The sequence below is a fragment of the Lepidochelys kempii genome, chromosome 2, assembly GCF_965140285.1.
Source record: "Lepidochelys kempii isolate rLepKem1 chromosome 2, rLepKem1.hap1, whole genome shotgun sequence".
Lineage (NCBI taxonomy): Eukaryota > Metazoa > Chordata > Testudines > Cheloniidae > Lepidochelys > Lepidochelys kempii.
In genome coordinates this window covers 100,712,418-100,731,515 of record NC_136381.1, presented here as the reverse complement: position 1 = coordinate 100,731,515, position 19,098 = coordinate 100,712,418, and the positions used below count along the sequence as shown (strand labels likewise).

General features: G+C 38.3%; 1 protein-coding gene across 7 annotated transcripts in view; it reads right to left on the bottom strand.

The window, feature by feature from the left end:
* ZNF407 (zinc finger protein 407) overlaps nucleotides 1-19,098 on the bottom strand; it is a 462,963-nt gene that overhangs the window by 265,707 nt on the left and 178,158 nt on the right. For all 7 annotated transcript variants that reach the window (XR_012157273.2, XM_073331771.2, XM_073331772.2 and 4 more), the window contains exon 4: nucleotides 11,179-11,253. Coding sequence is in view for 6 of the 7 variants with exons in the window: in XM_073331771.2 (XP_073187872.1) it covers nucleotides 11,179-11,253 (75 nt within the window). In the remaining variant the exon portion in view is untranslated. The remainder of the gene's footprint in view (nucleotides 1-11,178; nucleotides 11,254-19,098) is intronic.

Here is a 19,098-nt window from a genome sequence, read left to right as displayed (position 1 = left end):
AAATATCCTTACCTACTTTTTAAGTCATGTCAAACCACTGAGAGATACAGAAAAATAATCCTGATAATAGTCTGACTATCAAAATATAAGTTTTAATACTAAGAGTTAACCTTACAGAATATCTTCTACCTTCATAACAATACATTCTGTTTGCCAGTTTTCCAAATTCAACTCCAAAGTCCACAAAATGCTTCTCCACATTTCCTCAAAGCATATGGAAAATATTTCATCTCTGCACTGTCAAGAGATTATGTTTGCTTCTTTTACAATGCACTCAATAAATAGCTGTGTTGTATTTTATATACTGATCAAAGCTATGAGTCATGATACCATCCTTGACATGGAGGATTTTAAATCTATAAATGCCACAAAGGACATCACTATAAATTTTTATATTAATGTACCACAGACCACTATATCATACGGAACAGTCTCTAGAGGACTGTTGTTCCCTCTCCCGTGAAGATAGGCAAAGGAAAGGCGTCACCCTTCACCCACAGCACTAACCTTACCCTATCAGCCATCACAGCTGAGTCAACATGAAGAGCAAAGCAATCTGTGCCAGCTATAGGGCTGGTATGGATCACTTCCCTCTGGTGCAACAGGGGAACCAGTTTATGACTGAGTTACAATCTGGTTCCTGGTCTGCTCCTATAGGAACAGATCTATATTGCACCTTGCACCTTACCTGGGGACTATGGCAAAGCCAAAATCAAGCCTTTAAACAGTTACCCATACTGTACTTACAATACTGACAAAGTCTACCCATCTGTGAGGTCCCAGGCCTGGGAGTTCCCAGACAGCTGCTGCATTCCTGGCCTCCACCCAATGCCTGCTGAAACCTGGTGAGCTGAAAAGCTAGTGGGACCTACAGCCTCAGCCAAGGCACCACCCATGAGAGCCCTGATTGAAGGATTGCCCAGGTTCTACCTACTGGTCCATCCACACTATTTAAGCCAAAAGGGAGGCACAAGAAGTTGTCCAAGCAACAAGATGATTTCCTGTTGAGGCTACATTGGACCCTGCACCAACCTTCTTTCTGGTTCCTGCTCTGCTTCTGGCTCTTGCCCCATCCCTGCCTTTGCTCCTACTTTCACCATGTTCCTCCTCCATGCTTGATCCTTACCTCTCCTCCAGTTCCTGCCCTTATTTTGTTTCCACTATCAGTTACTAGTCCTGGCTATGACCCTGGCCTTTGACTTCTGAATCTGGCTTTACCCTTGGTTCTGGCATTTGATAACTGACCTCAGCTCCAACCCTCAGCTTTGATTTCTGACTCTCATTCTGGCTTGACCCCTGGCTCTGGTAATAAGCAGTTGACTCTAGTACTGACCCTCAGCTTCGTTCCACAACCTGGATGCCTGATCCAACCACTAGACTTGACTCTTGCTCTAACTATTAGGCCAGACTGCCTATAACCTGGTCCATAACACCATTTACACCTAGTTATTACACTTAAAATCAATTAAGAGGCTCATTAGGGAATCACTGAGTTTGCATGATGGATATAGCTTTGTTCTTCCCAAAAGGAAGAATAGCAGCCAGATACTGGATTTTCCAAAATACTGCACACCACGTCTGAATTGCAAACTGACAGCTATAATAGGCTAAATTCAGATTTTTTTCCCCAAAACTAGTAAGTTTCTATTTTTTAATGGGAAAAACAAGCAATAACTGGGAGCAAAAGAAATCTGCTTGTTTTAGAGATTTTTTTTTTTAGGTCTATAAAAATCTAAATTCTCTGTTCTTTTAGATAAAATTTTTATTTTTACCAATCCATTTGTGAAGATAGCTTTCATACCACTTGTTGGCCAACTTCAATACATTTTGCTCAGATAAGCATCCAACATTTTGCATGCTTACATGAACCTTCAGGCACACTTTGAATTTTTAATGACTGCTCACAAGTTCAGTTCTCTCCCTTCCTGCCATCATAAACCTACTACTAGTAAGGAGGAACATTCATGGAGAAACTAGAAGAGACTTCCTTTATGGAGAGGACAACTCTTCAGGGAAGGCTCCATGGCTCTCTTCCATCTTCCTCACACCAATAGTAGACTCTCCCTAACGGAAGATGTCCTTCATTCCTCCCCAGGAATTAAAAGTAGAGCTAGTTGAAAAAAAAATTGTCACAAAAAATGCCTTTAATTAAAATTTGAAATTTGGAAATTTTCACCCAGTTCTAATATAAGGTCTGGCCAAGGAGCAGCAGAAGGTGTTAGCAGGCTTGATGGCAGGATCCAGCAACTTTCCTGTCAGAAACTGGTGCTACCACAGTGCTTCCTGGTTATTTATATGAACCATACCTATGGTGGGGAATCTTTCCACAGGATAGAGTAAATCTGTGGAATTTGCTGTTTCAGAACAACACTAAATGAGATACTTTTGCTGGTTTTCTAAAAATGACAGCATAATTCTCTGACAACTATTAATAATAGTTGTCATGCAAGCTACGATAAGGACAATCAAAATCTTATGCTTAATGGTGTCATAATGTGATCAACTGCACCAATAAAGAATGGATTTTCCCTTCGTGTACAGCATTGTATATTCAACGATATGCAAATATGAGTTTTAACATCTTTCAAGGCATCAGGTCTACCACTAGTCACTAAGGAGGAAACATGTTGGTCTGAATGGACGAATGGTCAAATCTTAAATTACCATATAACCAAAAAGCCACAGATTGCTATGTAGCAGCATCAGAAACTTTATGCCAGATCTGCGTCTTCATCCAAAGAAGAAGGAAATGGGTGGAGATTTCAGTTTATTTAGGTGAATTAGAAAAGGTTTTGGATGAAGCGCTTCACTCATCTCTGCTTTTAGATCCAAAATCCACATCAAGTGATTGACATTTAATTATAAAATAGTGAGGGGTAATTTTTCTAACCATACATGGGATTTTAGTTGAATAGCTCCTTTTGTGTTTTTATTTTATCAATACTCCATTCATCATTGTGGAAGTTTATCTCTCAGGGTTAATCATGCTCTCTAAGGGTATGTCTACACTATGAAATTAGGTCATTATTATAAAAATCGATTTTTAGAAATCGATTTTATACAGTTGATTGCGTATGTCCACACTAAGCGCATTAAGTCGACGGAGTACATCCTCACTACTGTGGCTAGCATCGACTTACAGAGCGGTGCACTGTGGGTAGCTATCCCAGAGTTCCCGCAGTCTCCGCTGCCTATTGGAATTCTGGGTTAAGCTCTCAATGCCTGATGGGGCAAAAACATTGTCATGGGTGGTTTTTGGTTCATGTCGTCAATTGCCCCTCCCGCCGTGAAAGCAACGGCAGACAATCATTTTGTGCCTTTTTTCCACGTAGATGCCATACTCGGCAAGCGTGCAGCCTGCTCAGCTCACCGACACCGCCGCTGTTGTGTCCTGGGTTCTACTGGCAGCACACGGTGCAGTAGGACTGCTAACCGTCATCATACACCATTTCCGCTGAAACTCAGCTCTGCTGCTATTGTCTCAATACCGAATTTCTCCATGTTGTCTGTCATGGGCTCCTGGTACATGTGTTCTTCCTCGGGAAGTGTGCGCGGTGCCAACCATCATCCTCCTCCGCTTCCGCTGCAACTCTGCTCTCCTGCTCTCATGAATCCACCTCAAAGGTCCTCTCGTCGTTCTCTATACATATCTATTCTCAGGGCATCCGTCTTTAGCCACTGCTTCCGCTGCAACTCTGCTCTCCTGCAGACACCATACCATGGCAAGCATGGAGCCCACTCAGATCACTGCAGCAGTTATGAGCATTGTAAACACCTCGCGCATTATCCTGCAGTATGTGCAGAACCAGAACCTGCAAAAGCAGGCGAGGAAGCGATGGCAGTGTGGTGATGAGGACATGGACACAGACTTCTCTCAAAGCACAGGCCCCGGCAATTTGGACACCCTGGTGGCAACGGGGCAGGCTCATGCCGTGGAATGCTGATTCTGGGCCTGGGAAACAAGCACAGACTGGTGGGTCCACATAGTGTTGCAGGTCTGAGATGATTCCCAGTACCTGCGAAACTTTCACATGCGTAAGGGCACCTTCATGGAACTTTGTGACTTGCTTTCCCCTGCCCTGAAGAACAAGAATATCAAGATGAGAGCAGCCCCCACAGTTCACAAACGAGTGGTGACAGCCCTCTGGAAGCTTGCAACACCAGACAGCTACCGGCCAGTCAGGAATCAATTTGGAGTGGGCAAATCTACTGTGGGGGCTGCTGTGATCCAAGTAGCCAACACAATCACTGAGCTGCTGCTATCAAGGGTAGTGACTCTGGGATATTGTCAGGTCATAGTGGATGGCTTTGCTGCAATGGGATTCCCTAACTGTGGTGGGGCAATAGATGGCATGCATATCCCTATCTTGGGACTGGACCACCTTGGCGGGGTACTTTTCAAGGGTGCCGCAAGCACTGGTGGATCACAAGGGACGTTTCACCAACATCAACGTGGGATGGCCGGGAAAGGTACATGACGCTTGCATCTTCAGGAATTCTGGTCTGTTTCAACAGCTGCAGAAAGGGACTTACTTCCCAGACCAGAAAATAACTATTGGGGATGTTGAAATGCCTATAGTTATCCTTGGGGACCGAGACTACTCCTTAATCCCATGGCTCATGAAGCCGTACACAGGCACCCTGGACAGTAGTCAGGAGCTGTTCAATTATAGGCTGAGCAAGTGCAGAATGGTGGTAGAATGTGCATTTGGACGTTTAAAAGCACGCTGGCACAGTTTACTGACTCAGTTAGACCTCAACGAAACCAATATTCCCATTGTTATTACTGCTTGCTGTGCGCTCCACAATATCTGTGAGAGTAATAGGGAAATGTTTATGGCGGGGTGGGAGGTTTTTGGCAAATATATCGGCATTTCATCTTTTGGAACGGGGTTTTGATAGCACGGCTTCATCGCCCCATACAGCGATCAGATCCAGTACCTCCCATTCAGTGCATGCTGGAGCTCTTTTGCGATTCTGGGACTGCATGGTCACCTGTGCTGATGAGCTCACCACGCTGGCCAAACAAGAAATGAAATTCAAAAGTTCCCGGGGCTTTTCCTGTGTACCTGGCTAGTGCATCTGAGTTGAAAGTGCTGTCCAGATGGGTCACAATGGAGCACTCTGGGATAGCTCCCGGAGGCCAATAGCGTTGAATTGCGTCCATGCTACCCCAAATTCGACCTGGCGATGTCGATTTCAGCGCTAATCCCCTTTTCGGGGAGGAGTACAGAAATCAATTTTAAGAGCCCTTTAAGTCGACAAAAATGGCTTCGACGTGTGGACGGGTGCAGGGTTAAATTGATCTAATGCTGCTAAATTTGACCTAAACTTGTAGTGTAGACCAGGGCTAAGAAATAGCATATATTCTTGCATATTTTAGGATGTCACCTACTGCAAATGTGTAAATGTAGCTCTTTTTCCAAAATGCATAGACTCATACAGTGTGCTGAAGATTAGAACTGAGATACTCCTATTTTTAACCTAGGATAAGCTATGTTTTTTATAAAAGCTTTTTGAAGTATATAGTTTATCATTATTTAATAAAACTCAGAGATACTTAGACTGCAAGTAGATAGCAATGTAAATTTATTTATAGGATGTATATTAAAAGGCTCTCAAGTTGAAATCATGATATGGTCTTTCAGATCAACTGAAGATGATTTGAAACCCATAGATGCAGCTAGCCATCTCAAGTATGCCATGGCATACAATTTTTAATTTCCTGAGGGACACATTTCTTGTAGAGACTGGCAGCTTTCTTTGTCTTTTATTAACACCCTATTGAGATCTCTATATCTAAGTCCACCAGTGATGATAGTGATTGTAATAGCTCAAATGTAATGGCATCTCTACTTCAGAGACTATGGACATGTTGCCAGCAAAGGGCAACATATTGACCAGTTGTGTACAAATTTCAAGCAAAAATTTACCCCCAGTTATCTTAGAGTGATATCCCAGTATTTCTCAATACTTCAAAGACAAAATATCAGAGTTTTCCCAGAGATCTCTGTGCAGTAACTTTGGATAAATGTTTATTTTTAATGGTAACTACTGTACTCATCCCTATCACAAACATTCCCATTATAGCATTCAGACTAGTACTTTAAAACATGTCAAAATATTTAGAATCTAAGAATAGCCTTATAAAATATATATATATTTACAATCTTACAAACAATTCTTGAAAACACTGGCCCAGACTCTGCAAAACACTTGCACATGAGGAACTTTATGCCTGTTAACAATCCGATTGAACTAAACGTGATTATTCCTGTATGTCAAGATACTTCTTAAAAAAATACTTTTTTAAACTTCACCTTGTAGACTAGATAATTATAGATAACCACAACTAATGATGTTCTTTCACTAGTATACTACTATAAAAAATGTACTGGATAGATTAAATAGAGTTCTAGTGAACAATGAAATCATTGTTACCATGTTCTACAAGATTTATAAAATAAATACTCTAGATCAATTACCCTTATTCTGTAAAAATGTCTGGAGGACAGTTAAATGTACCTCTTCAGATTAAGCATTTCTAAACCCAAGCCATACTTCATAATTAAAAAGTCGGTTAAGATGATGAATGTGGATACACACACACACACACACACACACACACACACACACACACAGAGGTGAGTTCAGAGATACATTTTTCAGTGAAATCCTTCTTTGGCCCAGTTTTGCGGCACGATAACGTCACTTCTGGCGTGTCATTGGCTTAACACAAATTAGAACTCAGCATCATCATTGCTGGTCTTTTCCCACACCACCAGACCCCATTGTCTACTACATATAATAAAAGGTGTAACTAAAAGATTTATCCTGCCAATAAGATATAGTTATAGGTCCCATGAAGATTACTGACACTGAACTACCAAATATGTACTAGCCTTGAACTTGGTAGATAACATACCAGTTTTGTTTAACCACATTCAAGTTGACAATAAATCAGTATCACAGTTCCAAAAAATGAAAAAAAAAATGTAGAAGAATTTTTGTATAAAAATGTTCTTCTTTTGATTTAGCTATTCTCTGATAATGGACCATAATGGTCCAGGCCGTACTTTTTGTTGAAGTATGTAAGTATTTCACTATAATTCTCTTTACTATAAGCTTATTTGATTGTAACTGCATTACATTCTCTGATAATTTCTCTTTTTAAACATGTTTTCCCCTTCAAATAAGATCCACATAAAAATGTTTTAAGAACACCCTTACTCATTATGCATTATGCTTGCTTTCCTGATTTGCATGAGCACATGCTGAGTACTGCCTCCAAAACACCTTCATTTTGTGTATCATATTGAAGACTAATATTTGTGGAGGATGTAAAGTAGCAGAGAATAAGCTGCCGAAGTCCAGCATCACTGCATGGATTGCAAAAGATATTCCTTTTCTCAGAACTGTCACAGTGCTTGTCATCAAAAATACTTTTTGTTAAGAAGTTTGTTAAAAGAACAACCAACTTCTCAGTGTTTACGGTAGTTTAGCATTTTTTTCAATGTACCCTTTTGAACTTATTTCAGTTTTCTGTTTTTGATGATAGTCATGCTGACAACTTTTTTTGGTCCATCAAACTCTGCAGTACAATTACATGAATTTACTTTTAATAAATTACCATCTTTGCATATATCAGTCAAACCATGAAGACTAAACACTTGCAAACAAAATGCATTATTAATTTAATTGTCACAGCCTATTTAGCTAACTTCTATTAGTATTTGCTATAATAGGCAATGTATCAGGGGGCAAAATCTAATTCAAAACATACAGAATAAACTGATTATATTGTCCTAGAGAAATTAAAATATAGCAAGCTTGCAAAATTATAGTCAAGGCATTAATGTTTTAAATAGGTAAGAAAACTACGTAACTTAATTTAGAGAACAGTTATGCCCAAAGTGATGGTTGAACATGCTGATGAAGAGTTTCTTTGGTTCCTAAAGCCATTAAAAGACATCACACGCCTTCATAAAGTGAAGGGAAATGTGGAAAGAGAAAGCGTGGTGGTTGGGCATTTATTGTACTAGATTACACTGTTTAAATCTTAGTCATCACCAGTAAGGGACTGCTACCAGGAAATTATATTGCTGTTGTAGTCCTGCCACTACTACTTGATGTTGCTGTACATTAAGAGGACAAGCCAGACAAAAAAGTATTATGAAAAAGAAATAGTCAAAGACAAAATAAGGGATTTTAAAAAAGAGGAGCAAATAAGTCGCTCAAAAATCACTAGTTTATGCTGGCCGGGGGTGGGGGAGGTATGCTGCAACACAGTATGCTACCAAATGGGACACTGGGGTTAGTGTCCTGAGCTTGGTTCTTTGCTCCCAGGGCAGCAAGGGCTTGGAGTGCTGTGAAAGCAGCTTGCTAAAGTCTGTGACAGGTGAAAACACATCATGTCATCTTTGCAACCCTACACTGGCTGATGGTTCAAAAAGCCTTTGAGGAATGAGGGAAAAGATAGGGGGGGGAGGGAGAACAGGAGCATGTAGGAGGGCTCCATAAAAAAAATAACACTGTTTTAGATTAAAGCATCCATTGTTTAAAGAATTCATTTGTGATGGTGAACACTAAAAATGTGCCTCTCAGGGTCAGATAGTGTATTTGGAGATCTGTTGTATGCATATTTTATTGTACACATATTCACAAGGGTAATATAAGTTATTTCAATGCAGTATTTCTGATGATTAGGCAGTAAGTACCCCTTTGTAGAAGGATATATTTGAATAGAGTGCAAATTTTTGAATAGAATTCTGGTGACAACATAAACCACAAGAGCAAAATATTTTTCAGAATTCCACTGTGCCATGAAAAAAAGATACCAAATATAAACTAACAGTTTTAATTTATCAATTTATACTAGTTATATCTTATTTGATGTAAATGTAACTATTTTTTCTTCCATGTCTTATGCTACAGTCCAGGAAAAAATGGAAATCTGAATAATCTTGATGTAATAGTGCTATAACTAAAATTCTGCTTGAACAAATAGTAGAAAAAACTTTGCAAAAAGGTTTAAACACCAAAAGGGATAAAGCGTTAAAAATACACACTACCCATATAGACAACATACGTGCATGCCAGAGGATGATCTGTTACTTTAATACTCTATATTAAGGTCATTTGAAAAGTAACGTATGGTAAATTCATGGAGAAAAGGGCCTGATCTACTTCCATTTCTGGTGTCATTAATGGGAGCTGAAAAAGACCCAAAGGAAGTATTTTGATTGTACCATGGAATTTTTACTACCATACTGAAACCACCATTTACTTTCCCATTTTTGAAGAGGAACTCCTCTCGTTGTATCTGAAGTTTTGAATGCTTTTTTATTTAAAAACACTTCTTTGATTGTCAACAGGGTGCATAGGTAATGTTTGAAGAAGTAGCATGACTCACAATCCTGCGACACTTACAAAAATAACTAATATTCTAATAAGAAAAAGAAGACTTTAGAGTTTAAAAATACAGATATGGGGGATTCAGAGTAACAGCCGTGTTAGTCTGTATTCGCAAAAAGAAAAGGAGTACTTGTGGCACCTTAGAGACTAACCAATTTATCTGAGCATGCTCAAATAAATTGGTTAGTCTCTAAGGTGCCACAAGTACTCCTTTTCTTTTTGAGATATGGGGGACTGTCCTCAGGAGAAGTAAATCAAAATGGCAGCTGCCAGGACAGTAATTAGGACTTTGATAATTCTATAATTAAAGTATGTCACGGCTATGAATTCTGTAACAAAAAAACAAAACTTAAAATATCCTGATGTTAGTCACCCTAAGCACCTCATCACAGAGTAACGTTTTCCCATGATTTTTCCAAAATTTAGATCTCTAATGTCCAGTAAAATGGAGTATGTTCTTTCATAAAGGTTTTAAAATATTAGTTAAATGGTATTGCATACCTGAAAACAATTTTTGTAAAATAAATATTTGACATTACTCATAATTCATCATAAAAAACTGAATAATTAAAATATTGTTTGCCATGATTCTTTTCTTTTTTAAATAAAAAGCCCCTAAAATATTAATTATATTTTTTTACTATGGCAAAGCCACAACTTTTCCATTTCTTGCCATGATAAAACATTTTACCTATATTTCCGGGATTCTGATCTCACTGCACTTTTACAATGATGAATACTGTACGTATGGAACATCCACACTGGTGAATACTAGAAGTTATTTAACTGGATGATTTCAGTAAATGTTATGTTTTGTTTTGGCAGTTGAGAAACTATTTAAATTTCAATTTGCCTAAAAAGTCATTAAGACTTATGTAATGGGATTAGTTATGATGCAAATGAGGAGCAAAATCTGATATTTGATGACCTAGTAAACATAGTTCTGTTTCAGTGATACAATATTTTTAAAATATGAAGCATTCTAGGTACATTTTAAAAGAGGAAAAATACATTTTTATAAACAAAACTTGTAAAAACTTACAAAAATCTTGAGTAAATGAACAAAGGTATAGAAATCAGAGAGGGGCCAAAACCTAACTCCCAATTTCTCTGCCCCATCCCCAAAATTTTGAGAAGGTTGGGGGATTTGTGTCTCCAGATCTCACACACATCTCTGTGGTTGTGACTCCAGTGAATCAACAAAACCTAAGGGGGCCTATTTTTTGGTTTGAAAATGTAAAATATTTTATAAACTTATAAGCACGAAATCCAAAAACAAAAACGGGTTGTGTGTAATTTTGGTTTGTCTTTGGGAAGGCAAGACACAACTACTGAAGTTTTGCCTATTATGACTGCCTAAGCCATACTCTAATAAAAACAAAATTAGATCTAGCTCTCATTGGAATCTATGGGAATCTTTCCATTGACTTCAGTGAGCATTCGATAAGACCCATGTCAGCAAATCATTTAAGTATGTCTTAATTCCCACTGATGTCAGTGAGATTTAAGCACATTGAAAATTAAGCACTGCTTAAGTGCTTCACTGAAAAAGGACCAGCCAGCCCCAAGCCTATATTCTTTATGCACACAACTCCAGTTGGAATTTTGGGCGGGCTGGGAACGCAGGATCATGCCTATATATTACATAAATGTATGTATATAGTATATTAATAGAATCCAAATCAGAGTAGTTAATACATCTTAAAAGATTTTTGCAGTACACGTAAACACATTTGTGTAAACTAGCAAAATATTGTACTTTACCTTTCTTTTGGTGTACCAACTCCATGTTTGCCCAATAAGTGAGTATTTAAGTGTTTCTTCATCACAAAGGCCACTCTAAAAAAAGAAAAAAATATGAATTTCAATTGGCTTGTACCAAAACATTTGTAAAAATGGGTGGGGTTATTTTTTTAAACACGTACTTAAGCATATTTTATTGAAGAGGAAATCTAATCAGTTCTGTTAGATCAAGATATCATAACCTATTTTCAAATTTGAAAGTCGATATCATAACAACATAAGTTTACAGATCTACATCAAATCTGGGGTTTTCTTACACAGATATACAAAAAAACAATTATAAAAACAAATCACTTGTCAACATACACAATAATTTTGTTCCTGATTCCCTTTGCAGTTTAAAAACACTTTATGTAATATACTGAAAAATAAATTTATTTTTTACCTATATAACATTCTCTAACCTTCTATTTATTTAACCTTAAAACCTAAAATCCTTCTTTACGTGAGCAGTCCCATTGACTTCAGTAAGAATGCTGCATGATCAGGCCTTTAATCATTACTTGTGTTTGGTCAACCTTCAACATATTAATTATTTAAAGAGACACATAGGGAAAAAATAATATCATTTGTAGTGCTAGGATTTCTTTTTGTGGCTATAGGGAGATAATGTTTGTGATTACATTGTGCACAGGAATTTTGCCTAAGTGGCACCAAGACATCATCAACAACAACAATAAATGTATTACCCGACATTATGCCTTATACCAAACACAAAGCAGTTCAATTACAGTAATTTAATTCTGGTGACATACGTAATGAAAAACATAGGAGCCTACTGAGTAACGTTCTTCCGGTGATAACACCATTAACATCAATTCAAGGATATCATGTGACTGCTTCAAACAATTCAGATATCAGACTGAAACTTCAAACTAAAATGGTTCTCTAGATAAGCAAAAATTTTACTGCTGTAACTTTCAGTGTGAAAAAAGGGTTTGCAAACATTTTTGTTAATTATGTATTACAGCTGTCCTTCATAAAGTTAATTACTAATAGCTGAAAGGCAATAGAATCTATTTGCATATGTACATGAAAGGCATGACATATGCAAAAATATGATTTTAATTAGCATTCTATGATATGAAGAGCTACAAATCAAACTGGCATGTTATAAGATTTTTAACATTAAACGCTGAATTCATCTGGACATGTTTGCACTAATGGACAACGCAAGGACTGTAAAACACTGTAGCATTATGGCATATACGAGCCACAAAAGCCAAGAAAGAGTACTTTTCCTTTACAAATATGTTAATGTATCTTCTCCATGTCTGATCTACTTTGGGCACTTTCACATTATTACAGAGAATCTCGTTTTTGTGAAGCCTTCAGGGTGTAAGAATATAATTCTGTCTTTTTAAAATGATAGTGACTTCATTATTTTTATAAGACGACATTAAAAATACCAGGGACTCATTTTTTTTTCATATGGGATTAACCACAATCTTTAGAAACCTGAATAATCAATCACACTATCTTGATTATTACTATGCAAATGTCACCAGAATTACTGTACATAAGGAAAATAACTGTACTGACATAAAATTCTGTGTTCCAACTGTACAATGAATTCCAAATTTACTTCTGTTGTTTTTGGCAGAAAGCAGAGTCATTTCAACATTGCTGTAAGTTTATCTAACACATTTTAAATTAATATTATTCTTATTTTTAATTGGAAACCTTCATTGTCTCTCTTAATTTTCTAGAAGAAAAATAAAAACTAAGATACTAATGTGTGAGAGCTACACAATAATCAAAGTTGGGGGGAGCACAGCTTGTTATTTACATGGCAAAGTGTCATTATAGTATACTGAATGTAAAAATCTCAATCTCTTATGCAATATTTCCTAGGAAACTTTTTCATCAGAATCTGGGCACTTGAGGGTTCCAAATGAAAAACAAAAATGTACTACTTTTCCCATTTTTGTAATGGAAATAGAGAAAAAGCTGCATGTGAAAATCAAACAGGCAAGGAAGAAGGGGGAAAAGGCCTTATGCAGTATAATAACTGATCACAGCTGAATATCTGCAATGCTCCAGGTGTGAGTAACCATTTTGCTGCTTTTCCATAGCACAAACAAAATGGTAAAACAAAGATGAAAACTGCCACTGTAAATGTTTCAGGAGCCGCCATCAGGTTCCCCTTCAAATGTAATGCTAAAGGGCCTGATACTGAAAAGCTCAGTGCTTCCTGAGACATGTTGAGTGCTTCAGGGGGAGCTAAAGGCATTCACCATACCTCAGATAGTGTTCAACAGTTTGCAGGATCAGGCCTTAAATGATAATGTTGCCATTTTTAAAAGAAATTAAATAGATGAACAATAATTATTATACAATATAATAAATACAGAGAGCACTTACTTAAGGCAAAACATTATTTTTTTCTAGAACTCAGCCTCTACGTCAAGATGATGACTCTGGGCTTCGGAAGTACAACAGCTACAGATTTTTGGGAAGACCCTAGGCCAAGTCCACTGTTATGGGAGGCAATGTCACCCAGGCTCCTGCAATGTTGCCAACTCTTGCAATGTTATTAATAGTCGTGATATTTGGTATTTTTTTCAGAGTCCCAGCTTCTGGAACCAGGTGATGACCTGAAAAACCTTAGCTTTCACTTAAAAAAAAAAAAAAGTGAATTTCTAGCCCTCATGGTTGAAGAGAGATGCTTGAAAATGTGAAACAGTCTCAAAAACCAGAAGTCCAGTAAGAATGCAGATTTACTGCTCTTTAAAATCTCATGATTTGGGGGGGCCTGACCCATGATTTTTGAATGCTTTGGTTTGGCAATACTGCTAATAGTACCTGGGCCTACCAGTCAGCTGCTTGAGCAGAACCAACTCCTTTAAAGAGTAGCTGCAGGGACCACTGGACTCAAGAATAGGAAGCTCACCAGTCCAAGAGTGAGCATGATTTGATGGACTAAGCAAGAAATTAAGAGTAAGGGACTAATCACAGTGCTCTCAAAAACACTTTCTGTGGCATTTGTCTAGTCACGTGGAATTGGTAGCAAAACATTCCACAGATCTATGCCCCTCCCCCCCAGCCTTGCAAAAGATTAAGGCTGCCCCTAACATGAATAAAGTTCATTAGAAGGAATGAATTTAAGATGGAATGCAACCTAGTGTGGCGGCTTTCACATATGATCTCACAGGGGCTATGCACCATTAGAGTGATAGCACTATGGACCAGGCATAAATAATTTCCATTGCAAGTTAACACAAATATTATATATTTTTTAAAAACCCTCTTTAATAAAAGACTTGTGTGACACCGAGGGAGTGAAGTGAATTAAAGATTGACATAGATCATTTATACATGAAAGCTTAGATAGTTACAACTAATGCATAAATAGAAAGTATTAAAGTGTCAGGAAAGGAGTCGTGATCTATTATTCTACTTAAGGTATAAGTTAAATTTTAAAAAGTTATATCAATGACATAATTTGATTTATTAAGTATTATATATGTTGTAAAAAAGTTAGGAAATGTACTGCCACTTTACTTATCTTTTTATGATCAATGAAATATTGCTTTTGTTTTGATAAGACCAGAAGTGGATGGGATTTTTATACAATAGTTAGACAACAGAGTTGCCACCTTTCTAACTGCTGGTAGCCGGATCCCGAGGCCCCACCCCTGCTCCACCTCTTCCCTCAATGCCCAACCCCCTTTGCTGCCTCTTCCCAGACCCCGCTCCTTTTTCTGCCTCTTCCCACAAGGCACCCACATGCTCCACCTCTTGCCCCCAAGTTCCCTCCCCCACTGTTCGCAGCCTGACAAAGAGCCTGCATGCAGGTAGGAGGCGGCCTTGGCTGAGCAGGGGCTGGCACAGGTTAATGACCTGATGCCTCCCCTTGCCCCACAGTAAACTGACTTTTGGTGTCCGGTCAGTACATCATGACCGGACTTTCTGGTCAAAAACTGGGCACCTGACAACCCTAAATGGCACAGAAGCCAAAAACTGGACTCTCCAGGTAAAAACCCAGCTGGGTGGCAATCCTACTAGCCAAGCTAATTTCATGTTTAATAATGTTACAAAAATAAGATACTACAGATTAACGTGTAGAAGTTAAAAACTACCAGGGTGCGGGGGAGGACTTTATGTAATAAATAAATAAATAAATAAATAAATAAATAGAGTTCTCTTGCATGAGAGCATGGAGCTGTGACATAAGAGTCTGTTAAGAAGGTATCCTCTGGCACCTGGCCGTCTCCACACCTGGATGTGCAGACCAGTTAGATGGTCTCGTGTTGGGTGGAAGGGGCCAGGGCCTGACCCCAATAGCAGCAGTTCCAAAGCTTTCATAGTGGTTTCATACTAGCTGCTGTGATAACTACTAAATGCAAATCAAATACTCAAGTTTTACAAGGAAGATCATAACCCACAAGTATCTGACTCTGTTTAAATAAAATGTGTTTCTATAAATAGAAATTTGTTAGTCTCTAAGGTGCCACAAGTACTCCTGTTCTTTTTTGAGGATACAGACTAACATGGCTGCTACTCTGAAACCCTCAAATTAGCTGCTGTGTACACCAGAACAGGGTTTTGCACATATATCACTGCACATTCAAATTTTACAGATCTAATTTTGGTGAATCTTAATTCACCAAACTATGCAGAACATTGCTGCCAAAGGTCACAAATATTGCCTCTATGGCAGGATAGCCTACTCAACAGGTCAATTTAAGACAACACAGTACAGAAATTTGTAAAACTGATTAGGAGCCAAAGGTTTTATACAAATAAGCTGTCTTTTTCCATGCAGCACAAGTCTAAAATCCTGGGAATTTCATGGCTGTTTGCTGACTTTGAAGGGACCAGGCTGGATTGCCAACAACTCTCTTACAGGACTGTACACATGGGACTCAATTTAAAAGTGAACTATCTGACAGGGTTGAGTTTGTTGTGGAAGATATCCACTGATCTGAAAGGCTGCAGGCCTCCCGGGACAGAATGTCAGGTTCTAGATCCTTAGATGGAAAAGTAGGGCTTTTCTGCTGACTCATCTAGCAGCTGGGTGTTTATAACAGGACAGTCTAGCCCTTATGGGTATCTCTACATTGCATTCGGGACCAAGCCTCCCAGCCTAGGTCCACAGACTTATGCCAGCAGGGCTTGCACTAGCATGCTATAAGTAGCTGTGTAAACTTTGCTTTGACATTTAGTTGGGCCTGGAGCTCAGGCTCTCAAGCCTTGGGGCAGGGGGAGAGGCAGGAGACCCAAATATCTTGAGAGATCAAACCCGCACGATCACCTACCCCCAATGCCCCTTAAAAAAACCAGTATGGAAGCTGTCAATGGTGTGCCTTATTTAGCCAGAGAGGATACTATTAATTAACAAACATACACATTTCTCCCTCCCACGCCCTCCTCACCTCCCAGCAGCACTCCCACTCTTGGGGCTGACTCTGGCACAGAGACCAGAAAATTGATCCCGGTCTTGTGAATGGGAGTACAGGCCCTTACAACTCTACAATAGAGCTATTCCTTCAAAGGAGACTTATTATTATTCTTGAATTAAGTCCAAAAAAGCAGAATTTTAGGAAACAGATTTTGTATGGAAACATAATAATCAGCTGAGCAAACTACAACCTTATCTTCTAGAAATCTCCCCTCCTATTTTTTCTGTTTTCTTTGTAAAGGTTCCTTGAATGAAGCTGGGTTCACATGGGGAACAAGTTGAAAAGGAAAATTCTTGGAATATGGCAACATTGGAGGAATATGTCTCTGTACATCGCATGTCCTGGGTATACCTATGTCACTGATCCTGACCCCGTTTGAACATAATTATGGACACGGGATTGTCAATGTGCTGTTCAATGAGCTACATCAATCTACAGAATAATTTACTGTCTGTACCAGACAGATCATTATGGATGAGTTGCACACTATCAATCAGCTCTGTTGTTCCTGCATATTCCTGTGTCTCTCATCATGTTTCAATTGCTGTCCTTCTATCACCAATCTGTGTTGCTCAAGATGTAAAAGAATTATTAGTTGCATGGCCATAAAGTGGTGGTGATAGGCAGGATTGTCTCCTTCCACCTCTTCTGGTATAAGAGTCTTAGGCAGAGAAAAGGAGAGTGGAAAACAAACATATCTCAATTGTTGTGCAACAGCTGGTCTGTGAGTAAGAATTCCCTGACTGGTTTGCCCATTCAGCAACTGGTGATACAGAATCCAAATCCGAATAGTTATACCACTATGAAAGAAGAGAGCTACACGGAATGAGCGGGAGCTTCTATAGTTGGATACAAGGTAAAGATGGCTAACTAACTGGGACAGTGCTCCATTGTTCCTGGTACATAGAGACCAGTACTGAGGAAGCTGTACCTCCTAAAAGGAGGTAGAAAGCTGCTTGAATAGCAGAACACACGTCCCTTTTGAAATTGGGCTTAGCATCTAAGCCCCTTAGACACTTTGGAAAATGATATGACGTGTCCCACAGTATCTAGAAGAGGTTGTACAATAAAACACTATTGGAGACTAGTATGCAAATGCAGATTTTGATCAATAACAAAGCAAAATGTCATGCATACGAAACATACTTTGGGCCTTGTAAAAAACAACCACAGTAAACTTTGGGATGCACATATGGCATCATGATAAGCACCATCAGACGGTTGTGTCTGCTATTTCAGGACACAACAGAGTACGATCTATTGTTGAAACCAAGGCAAACATTTGCCAGTTTAATGAGATTTACAATAGAATTTACTTTAAAATAAAAAAGTGGATCTTTCTTTGCTGTAGCATTTCTAAAATGAATGAAACGGAGTTTCAAGATTTTATTTTTTCCTTAGAATTTCACTGGAATTAGGAGAACTCTAATATTATTCACAGGAAAATATTATCTAATGAACAGGTTAACTAAAAATTAATGACCAGTGAAACAGGTCAGACAAAAAACAAACACAATGCAATCAATTTTAGGGAACATGTGCCTTTTAATTTTCCCCAAACACCTATGTTTGGCAATGAAACTGAAGGTGTTCATGCATCATTACTAAAAACAACAATCCACTTGAAGAAAATGTTGAACTCAGTGGGCATTTCTTGCAATACAAAATAAAAATGTAATTCATTATTTTATCTTATTTTTGTTCTTAAAGTTGAAAATTTCAGCAGAGGTGACTTGACATGTAGAACATCTAAAGACCAACAACATCATCCATGGTTTTATTATGAATAGAATACATATAAAAAGTTGGGCTATGCCTGTAAGTTCAATTTTAATAAGCAGGAGCCTATTTACAGCACATTACTCACCTGCTTATTTTAGTTTAAAAAAAATAAACATCTCCCCACTTACCTTGCTTGCTTAGTGAGCATATTTAAAAGAGCTGAACAGTGGCAAAAATTTTGAAGTCAAAAGGTGTTCAGTCTGTCAAGAATCCACTTTGCAAACATATGACAAAATTAGCACCATTACAAGATATGTTTGTTTCTATATTCAGAGGATTTAATGAATGTTAAGTGATAACGGTAGGCAGCACAGCTATGTAATTACACTTCAAAACACACCTTACCAAATTACTTCTAAGCTAAAAGAATCACATGTTCTATTATTTTTCCCTGGCTGTCAAACATCTGTATACTGTCACCTCTAACAGGTGTTTGGTAATCTAACAGCTGCACAAAGAACTAAAAAAGCAATGCATTTTGTATCAGTGCTATCACGCTCCCAGTCTACCACAACACAGAACCTGTTTTCATAAATTGTGAAATGCAACCTTAGGCTCAGTTTCACAGAGTGCCTTGTATCAAGAACAGATTATCATCAACGTACAAAAAACTGACAATACCTGAGAACATGATGTTTGTTTGTCATGCTCACTAAGGGTCTCTCAGTGCTCTCAAAATAAACCAAGATTTTCA